This window comes from Carcharhinus amblyrhynchos, chromosome 1 (assembly GCF_965287045.1).
Source record: "Carcharhinus amblyrhynchos chromosome 1, sCarAmb.v2.hapA, whole genome shotgun sequence".
Taxonomy (NCBI): domain Eukaryota; kingdom Metazoa; phylum Chordata; class Chondrichthyes; order Carcharhiniformes; family Carcharhinidae; genus Carcharhinus; species Carcharhinus amblyrhynchos.
In genome coordinates, this window is record NC_137324.1 from 144718091 (window position 1) to 144728707 (window position 10617).

Genomic DNA, 10617 nt, shown 5'->3' on the forward strand with positions numbered 1-10617 from the left:
AGGTTTGAGTTTCTGCTGCAGTGTTTCCACCATGACACACAAGGATTCAGGAAAGAGTATGAATGATGGAAATCATAAAAGTCGACAGCCAATCATTCCAAATTAGAAAAAAAAAATCCATTACCTCTGGAAAGAAATAATGGCCTTGAATCTGTGGTTGTAGTGATGGAGAAGCTGTCAGCATACTTTGTCATTACTATATAAAACTGACAGTAACTCCTGGAGTCAGCTCATGCTATTGGTGGGACTCAGTTCATCCACAGGATACACTTCGCAATCTTTGGAGATGCAAATTCACACAGAACCAGTGAATCAAAACAAGCTGCAACTTTCTATTTGCTGTAAAGACCACTGAAGTAGTTAATCTTTTTTGAAAAAAGTGCAACTGAGTATTCAATTTTAATTTCTGATAAACAATAATTTTATCACTGAAAATGCAATTTTACAAGTGTGGAGTATCATTCCCTCAGAGTAATGCTTAAAATTCCATAATGTATGAAATAAAAATTATTTTTTATTAAAATTTAATTTTCAAGTTTCTACCTTTATTTCTTTTGTATGGGCCTATCTCTTTTCCCATTGTATAAAGGTCCCTATTTTTTTTTTCCTATTCTATAAATGATTAAAAAGTAATTTATAAATCCATACTTTTTATTTCTTGGTATTTTGTTTGTGTAACTTCTCCAGTCTGGCTATCAGCTTGCTTGATAATTTCACTGGTGCTGGACAACACAGGCTCCCTACAGATAGCGCCAGATTCAAAGTCACGTCACAATAGTAGAAATCGATATTCTAGATCCCACAGCATCTGTGTGTCAATTCTTTTCAAAGTCAGTAGTAAGTGTAATCTCTGCACTGCTAACTGCAAAATCTGGGCCTAAGATTCTTAATGTTTGTAAATTTAAAATTGACTATTTCAGTTCCACTCTCTTCCCACACCCTCCCCACCACCCAATAAACTTCAAATTGGTGCTTTTATCGCATTTCTATCTGTTTAAGAGAATCTGGTACTCCACTATCTAAACGATTGGAAATAATTTAATGCGTGCAAGTTCTAATGTGCATCCCTTTTTTGTTGAGTAAAGGAGGTGTTAATATTTAATTAATCATGGGGGTCTTCCGTTCGAAGCAGCCACATCCTCAGATGCTACTAATCTCTGCCACTGATACCACCAGAATGTGCAAGATCAGAGGAGTTTTTCTTAATTTGAACAAACCTGAGAGATGCTTTTACCACTATAAATGCATCTTGGGCAATTGACATAGGAGGAATCAACAAGGAAGTGATATGATTCAGACATTCAGGGCAGTTACATCAATCCCTGTCCAAAATGGTGATTTTTGAAAGGCTGGTGATGCCTGAAGTTATCTTAATGTCCTAGCACAAGGTTTGGCTATAACAAGAGACAATTTTTAAATTTAGTCAAAAATTTAATATCGTAAGAGCTGCAATACTGTTACTCTAATGCCAATAATAATGGAAAATCAGGCACATTCAACTACATCTCAAAGGTTCTTTCACAAAGGTTAATTGAATATTTTCTCAATATTATTTCCTCAATAAGAGTGTAACAATGAAAGAAATAAACCAGTTAACCAACATCAGAATGGGATCGATCAGGATGTGTTTTGCAGATCCTTGTCTTAAGAGAAGAATGTGGACCTTGGCTTTAGCCTTCAGGTGGGCCCCAGATTGGCTGGTCAAGAAGCTGCTTTGTTTTGTCTTTGTTTCAACTAACTTACTAGCTACCCAGTGGAATCCAGGAACAGGGAAACTTGAATCCTCAGACTCCCCTCTGTTCCAGCAAATCCTGTTGTAATAAAGTCACCATTCTTGTTTTAGAACAAAGTTTCTGCACTTAACAAAACCAATGATAACCAACATAGGCCAATTTCATACATAGGCATCCTATGGTTTATGACAGCAGAATGTCAGAAGCCTGTGGATTTTTAGGCCTTGCTTGATCTCTTGGAGAGATGTATATAAAAGTAAAGGACTATGCTTACTGTTTAAGCTTCTGAAAAAGTCTCAAAACAAGTATGATAGGTTACATATATATTTAGTTAACTTTGAGCATTGGTTGTTAACCAATAGTATTAATGTATTTCACTTCCGTGCATGTTATGCGTTGTGTACTCACACTTAGAGCTGATATGACCAAATATCTCAAAGGTGTTTGTAAGTATGTAATAATTTTAATGCTGAATGTTGTAATTGTGGACCTTGGTACCAAGGCCCAGATGGAGTACAGGGTGTTTTTGATCCTGCATGTTTTGTTTATGATAAGAATTTCAACTGGATGGAGCAGAGAATTAATTAAAATAGCCATTAACAAAAATCACCAAGAAGCTATCTAGCATTTGATTGTTTTCCTTTGCAGATATGCTCTGCTGAAATCATTATTTTGACTATTAGATCAAATGCTAAGGCTGAAAGGCAACTGAACTGTTATGTAACGCTCAGTTGTTAACTGCACCAACATGGATTTAAATTGTGATGTAGACAAAAAGCTGTCTCTTAATTCCCAAACATTTTTAAGATTCCATATTTAATTTTCAAGAGTTTTATGCAAAATGAAACAGTTTCCTTTTCTAAATAGAGATTTTCTATATAATGAAAATCATATATCAACGTATTAACGAAGCTTATTTTTTTCAGGTACCAGGTTTCATTGCTGCTTTATGGGGAGTAATAGTGTTCAAAGAAATAAAAGTAAGTATTTAGACTTTTTTTTTACTTTCTTTCTACAGTTTCATGAAACACAGCATCCTTATTGACTTTGTGACTTCCTTACCTATGGTTATTCTTTTCAACTTGGTCGTCTTTGGCTCAATGGCCAACAATTGCCTGAGTAAGAAAGTAGCTTCTAGGCTCAAATCAATCCATAGATTTGAATATTTAATCTAGGTTGACATTTCACTGCATTACTGAGAGAAAGCCACACTGTCAAAGATGTTGTCTTTCAGATAAAGTATTAAATTGATTCCCTTCTTTGCCACATCTGGTTTCTCAAGTGGAGAGGCTGCTACTTGAAGAAGCATAAGTACCCAGATAAATACTTATCTCCCATTCAATCTCATTAAAACAGAATATCTAATCACTTATTTCATTGCTTTTTGTGAAACTTTACTGTATACAAAGTTCATGCATATTTTCTTACATTATAATAATTGCAGCTCTTCAAAATTACTTCATAGTTAGTGAACTTTGGGACATCCCAAGTTTATGAAAGGGGCTATGTAATCATAAATTTTTCACTAGTAGCTTAATTGAATTGAATTGTATTATCACGTGTGTATCACCAATAGTCTATACTTTATATTGTTATAATCCAAGGTCAAAAACTCCAAGGTATTTTATGAAGTCAGCCTAGACCATAGGTTTTGAATTCGACATGGGTAAGCATAAGATGTTTCACTCCAGATGTGATTCAAACGACTCACCAGGGAGCTTTTATCAAACAAAGTTTATTTAAGAATAGAGTTAACACATAAAAAGAAAGTTAACAATAATTTACCAATTACAAACAAGAAATAAAACCTTGTTATGTTTGTTAACAGCTCAACATACATTCTTACCAACATATACGCCAGTTTCCAGTTTAGAACAGAAAATATGTACGCTCACGTGATTTTTGAGCTCTGCAACACCTACTATGAATTAGTCCTTTGGATGGAGAAGTAGGGAGGTTATATTTTAATTCTACAGGGTATTGGGAAGACTACATCTAGGGTGTTGTGTGCAGTATTGGTCTCCTTATCTAATGGAAAGTATAAATGTGCTAAGAACAATTACTAAACAAATATCAAGAATGGGCAGTTTGCCTTATGGAAAGGTTGGAGAGATTAGGTTTGTATCCACTAGAATTTAGAAGAGTAAGAGATGACTTGATCAAAACCTTTAAGATCCTGAGGGGTACTGGCAGGGTGGATGTTTCCTCTTCTCAGAGAATCTAGAAAAAGGGATTATTGTTTAAAAATAAGGGGTGGCTCATTTAAGACAGAGCTGAGGAGAGTTCTCTTCTCTGAGGATCGTAAGTTTTTGAAACCCTCTTCCTCAAAAGGCAGTGGAAGCAGAATTTTTGAATATTTTTAAAGCAGAACAATTTGGATTATTAATTAACAAGGGGTGAAAGATTATCAGAGTAGGAAGGAATGTGAGGTTGAAATTACAGTCTTATCAGCCATGATCTTACTGAATGGTGGAGCAGGCTCAAGGGGCCAAGTGGCCTATTCCTGGTCCTAATTCAAAGCAAAAAAAGACAAAGAAAAGACCACGGAGAGATTTGAAAACTAGGATGAGAATTTTAAAATCAGGTGTTGCTTGAGCGGGAGGGTGGCACAGTGGTTAGCACTGCAGCCTTGCAGCACAAGTGACCCGAGTTTGGTTTTCAGCTTGGGTCACTGTCTGTACTGAGTCTCCACATTCTCTCCATATCTGCGTGTGTTTCCTCCGGGCACCTTTCTTCCCACAGTCCAAAAGACACGCTGGCTAGTTGCATTGGCCGTGCTAATGAAATGAGGCTTGCTACGAGTTAGTGTAGAGGCAGTAGAATTTTGGATGACCGTGAGAACTGCCAGGATTGCCTGATAAAACCAGGACTAGAAGTAACAAAGACTGTTACTAGGGAGAATGATGGTGCCGGTGGTTAGGAAATGGAGTTTGGAGCATGGACTGAAGACAATGGCTTCAGTCTCCCAATATTTAATTTGAGGAAATTTCTTCTTATCCGGTTCTGAATGTCAGATAAGCAGTCTAAAATATTAGCAGGTATTGGTGAGGTAAAGTGGGTGTTTTCAGTATACATTTGAGAACTATCACTGTGCCTTTGGATATATTGGCAAGGAACGGCTTGCAGATATGCCTGCTTGCATTCACTCTATCTATAATTTTATACACCTCTATCAAATCTCCCATCACTCTTCTACGCTCCAGGGAATAGTCCTAACCTATTCAACCTTTCTGTGTAACTCAGTTTCTCAAGTCCCAGCAATATCTTTGTAAACTTTCTCTGCACTCTTTCAACCTTATTAATATCCTTTCTGTAATTAGGTGACCAAAACTGCACACAATACTCTAAATTCAGCCTCATCAATGTCTTATACAACCCCACCATTCCAACTCTTATACTCAATACTTTGATTTATAAAGGCCAATGTTCCAGAAGCACTCTTTACGACTCTATCTGCATCTGATGCCACTTTTAGGGAATTATGTATGTGTATTCCCAGATCCCTCTTCAGTGTCCTACCATTTACCATGTATGTTCTACCTTAGTTTGTCCTTCCAAAGTGCAATACCTCACACTTGTCTGCATTAAACTCCATCTGCCATTTTTCAGCCCATTTTTCCCTATGGCACACCACTAGTCACAGGCCTCCACTCAGAGAAGCAATCCTGCACTACAACTCGCTGGCTTCTTCCATTGAGCCACTGTCTAATCCAATTTACTACCTCTGCATGTATACCTAGCGACTGAACCTTCCTAACTAACCTCCCATGCGGGACCTTGTCAAAAACCTTACTGAAGGCAACATCCACTGCCATCCCTTCATCCACCTTCCTGGTAACTTCCTTGAAAAACTCTAATAGATTGGTCAAACATGATCTACCACGCACAAAGCCATGTTGACTCTCCCTAATAAGTCCCTGTTTATCCAAGTATTTGTAGGTCCTGTCTCTTAGTACTCCTTCCAATAATTTACCTACTACTGACATCAAGCTTACCGGCGTATAATTTCCCGGATTACTTTTTGAGCCTTTTTTAAACAAGGCTCAAACATGAGCTATCCTCCAATCATCCGGCACCTCACCCGTGGATACCAACATTTTAAATACATCTGCCAGGGCCCCTGCACTTTCAACACTAGTCTCCTTCAAGGTCCGAGGGGATGCCTGTCCGGTCCTGGGGATTTATCTACTCTGATTTGCCTCAAGGCAGCAAGCACCTCTTCCCCTTTAATCTGTATAGGCTGCTTAACCTCCCTAATTGCTTGCCTTATTTCCGTAGACTCCATGCCAGTTTCCTTAGTAAATACGGATGCAAAAAACCCATTTAATATCTCCTCCATTCCTTTTGGTTCCATACAAAGCCAGCCACTCTGATCTTCAAGAGGACCAATTTTATCCCTTACTATCCTTTTGCTCTTAATATACCTGTAGATATACAGGTATATTAAGGGGTATCTTACAGGTATATTACTGTGAATATACCTGTAGATATGCTATGATAAAAGCAAATTGCTATATCTTAAATAGTCATTTGGTAGTACAGAACTTAAGTATCATTGAAAAAAGAAACGTTGAAGCTTTTCATCTTGCACTCATCAAAACATTTGCAAGAACACCAGATGTAAAGGGAATAACAGTTTATACTTGATGAGAAGACTGTGGATTGATTGACAAGGGAACTCTGATTGGTAGAGGTGTTGCAATCACAAATGTACCAGTTAGCTGATGGCTGACAGTTAACTGTCAGGCTTTGTTTAAATTCAAGCCAGGCAGGTTGACTGGTCAAGCACGTGAGCCCCACTGATAACCTTAAATTGCTTGTCAGCATAATTCTTAGAACACTAGGGATTGTTCAGCAAATGTTGTTAAATCGTGGAATCAAATCCAATATCAGACATTGTGTTACACTGACAACCAATTTAAGGTTGTCAGTTGGGCTGCTGTGCACTGATGTATTCTTGACGCTACACATATTAATGTACCGAGCCTGTTCTTTGCGGACACAAAAAACATGTGCATGCATTGCACATGTTTCAACTAAACAAAATGAATGACAGCTATGCTCTGCTTCATTCCCAGAGCAATGCCTTGACCAGTCTACCTGCTTGGTTTGAATTTGAACAAAGCTTGGCAGTTAACTGTCAGTCATCTGTTAACTGGTGCATTCTCCATGGCAATGTCTCCACCAATCAAAATCCACTTGCCAACCAATCAGCATTCTCTTCTCATGAAGTAAGAATTGTTGTTCTCTTTACATTTGGTATTCTTGTGAATGAGTGCAGGATGAAAAGCTTCGACAGGACTTTTGTTCAGTGATATCTTAAACAAGTCAGTTGGTGAAGAGGCAGAGAGCAAAAGGAGGAGAAAATCAGAGGGTGAGTAAATCACTGCAGCTTTTGCATGTGTGCCAGCCGTAGGTTCAGGAGGAATATTAGCTGATGTTTAAAGATATCTGGTGTGGGCAGGTAATAAAGAGAGGAGAAAAACATAAAATGGATAACACAAGTGTGAATATTATTATTAGCATTTTTTAATAAAGTTAATGCTTGTTGCAGTTCTAAATATCGACATTGCTCATTTTTAGGTTTCCCCAAAAATAAAGTTTTTGTCCCGGTAGATCTTGTGATGAACTTAAATTATAAATGATTTCTACTTTCATATCCATCATTTAGTGCCACATGTCTGTCAGTCACTGCACATATGTCGGGAATCTGTCGATCACAATTTTTTTTCTCCCCACAGGGACTAAGGAACTATATTATTCTTGGCATAGCATTCTGCACTATATCAGCAGGAGCATTAGCAACTGGCTTTTCCAAGATATGACTAATGCAGTTACAGAAATCAAACCAGAAGATGGCGTTAACTTGAAGTTATTTGCAATGTTATTGAAACAGTTTACAAACAGTACATCAAAATACTGCTTTTGAAGTACACAGAGTCTCAGCCATTGTGCAGTGCTGTTCATTAGCCTGCAGAAGTCAAACCATAAAGTTGCAGAAGTTTTGATTTAGGTCCTTTCACGATTCTGTAATATTTATTAGTTGTGAAATGTTAAATGTTTATTGACAGTTCTCATTCAGAAATATGACTGCAAGAGGTGATATACTTGGGAACTGAGTTACTGTAAACTAATAAGATCAGAATTCCTAATTAACAAAACGTTATAGTATAGCTTGTTAAATCTTTTAATTCAGTACAGACTAAACAACGATACTGGGAAGCGATTAGTACTTTCTTTGTTTCAGAAAAATTAATTGCTTCCTCCTCAGTTATTTAGCAGAATTCTCACCTCTAAGTTTTAGGTTGTGGGTTTAAGCCTCACTCAGAAAATGAGTACATACAATTAGAATGGTACCTCAGTGCAGCATTGAAAGTGTATTGCCACTGCCTTGAGTTCTTCATCTCTGCTGGCTACCATTTATCAGTTAGTAAGGCCACTGAAACAGATAATCATTATTGTGTTGTTCACAAATAGCCTAAGCACCCATGGATATCCTGACACAATAGGTATTATATAAATTCAAGTTCATTCTTTATTTAAGACAAAACAGATTTTTAAATCCCACTGTCTTTTGATGAATTGGACAGAGTATTAACTAAAACATTCCGCTCAAACTCTCATCAGTAACTAGATATGACTGGACTGCATTGAGCACCATCGGCCCTTATTCATTCTGTCTCAGATTTTGAAACCTCTGACTTGTATTTGATTCTGAGTTAAACATCTGACCACATATCCTCTACTACTACCTCAGTAACAACCCCAACATTACCTTGCTTCATTCCATCTGCTACTGAAACCCTTATCCATGCCTCTGTTATACCCAATCTTGTTTACTCCATTACTCACCTGGCCAGCTTCCCATCGTCCAACCTCCATAAATTTCAGAAAATCTAAACTTTTGCTGTCTGTATCCTATTCCACACCAAGTCCTCCCCATCCATCACCTCAATACTTACTGACCTACATTGACTCTTAATTGCACTATGCCTCAAGTTTAACATTCTTATCTTTGTCTAAATCCCTTTCTCCCTGTCTCTAGCCTCAAACCCTAGAACCCTCAGGAATATTTGGTTGCTTCCAGTCTTGCTCTTGCTCCATCCTTCAATCCTTCCTGCTCAGTATTAGCATCCAAGCATTCAGTTCTAGAGTTTCTCCCCTCTGTGGTCACCTTCCTAATCAATGCTTAATGCGTTGAGCAGCAATTTTTGACTGATTTACACTCCTGTAGATTGTCTTTTTTATGTTAAATGTGCCATATTAACATGTTTTAATGTATTAATTGTTTTAAGTTAATGTCTGAGAGATCATTTGGGGTGATTTTGTAGTGGGTTTTTTAAAGAATGTTTTAAGACTCTTCTGAGAATTAATAATGGACTATTTTCTGTCTAAAAATATTGGCTGGAATTTTCCAGCTGTTCATGCCCTGCTGTCAGAGAGGAGACAGAGAATTTGGCACTCAGTTAAATCTCCATCCAGGGCAGTAGGACAGGAGAAACCCACTGGTGTGAACAGCTGGAGAATCCCGCCCATTGTTTCTCTTCCTGTTGGCTACGCAGTTGTACTTTGCACAAATGATAAGAATAGATCCAGTGCAAATAGTGAGATTTATTTACTTAAGTTAAAAACATCCACCTCTTCTTTTGGGATTTTACCACAGCCACAAAGACAAATGTTGCTTTGAGCTTAATTGAACCACTTGCTTGGAGCATTTCTTTAGTTAGCAAAACCCAATTCGAAATGGTGTGACTTTGAGTTCATGCTACTACTGGGAACTTCGTTCAGCATCAGCCCAAATTAAAAATTCAGACATGCGTTAGCTACAATTTACTAACTATTCATTTTACTGATTAGAAATGATGGACAACACCCATAATCCTGATGTGTGATTGGCGGGTGAGGTTCCCACCAGTGGTGTGGCCCTTGTATGTTTAAAGTTTTATTGTCTGTGCTGCACAGCGGAAATCTTTCTTCTAACTCTAATTACCATCCATTCCAGCTACAATCAAAAGTGAGCAATTGGATTTGTTATGCGTTTGAATACTCATTAGTTTGAGGCAGCTCGGATATAAATGTTGAAATCTTACTTTCAATCGGATCATGTTGACCTAAACTGATTGGGAACACACAAGGACAAGAGAGTTGGGTACCTGAAACTGAAATGCGATTAAGTCCATCATTAAGAATCTGCATTCTGAAATGGATGTTAGCCAGCTAGAGATTATAACTCTGATGTATTGTGGTGTGTTACAGACACTAAATTTGTGAAGAAAATATTAAAATTTAAAATAAGGTGCTAGAAGTACACGGCATGCAAACAACAGAAAAACTGAGTTAATAATTTAGGTAAGAACTTTTTCTGAGTTCCAATGAAGGGTTTTCTATGTTGCAGCTTTGCAGTTTTGTCTATTTATTGCTAACAGAAATGAATTTGTGGGTTTCATATGATTGAAAGTGTTCACAGAAAAAATGTTTCCACTAAATACTGAAATAACCCTGTTTGCCTTGTTTGCATAATAAAAACTTACTTGTTTTACAGAGAGGATATTGTGGTTTCTTAATTTTACAATTAGAGTCATAAGGCCCAATTTTACCAAACATTTATGCCCGTTTTCGGGCGCAAAATTGCGGTAAATTCAGGCATTGGGCCTTTAACACAATCTGCACCGAATCCGAGCAGATCGCTGCTTTACAGACATCCGATTCGGGAGCAGATCCAGTCTGCGCCCGAATCAGGCAGCCCGACGATTTAACTGTATTAGCATGCATTTAAATCGATTTAATGAGCCCCGCACCCAACTGTACCATCAAATCCCATTTTACCTTCTTCTGGTCCGTTCCAGATCCGCACTTTTAGCAACCTGCAAAATAAAAATCCGAA

The 10617-nt window shown here is 37.7% G+C and overlaps 1 protein-coding gene across 2 annotated transcripts in view; it reads left to right on the forward strand.

Moving 5' to 3' along the window:
* The window catches only part of LOC145345761 (transmembrane protein 144-like), a 113425-nt gene extending 103158 nt beyond the window's left edge, over positions 1 to 10267 (forward strand). For both annotated transcript variants that reach the window (XM_080193471.1, XM_080193470.1), the window contains exons 12-13: positions 2660 to 2713; positions 7475 to 10267. In XM_080193471.1, coding sequence (XP_080049597.1) covers positions 2660 to 2713; positions 7475 to 7558 — 138 coding nt within the window. In that variant the 3' untranslated portion in view covers positions 7559 to 10267. The remainder of the gene's footprint in view (positions 1 to 2659; positions 2714 to 7474) is intronic.
* The last annotated feature ends 350 nt before the right edge of the window (positions 10268 to 10617 follow it).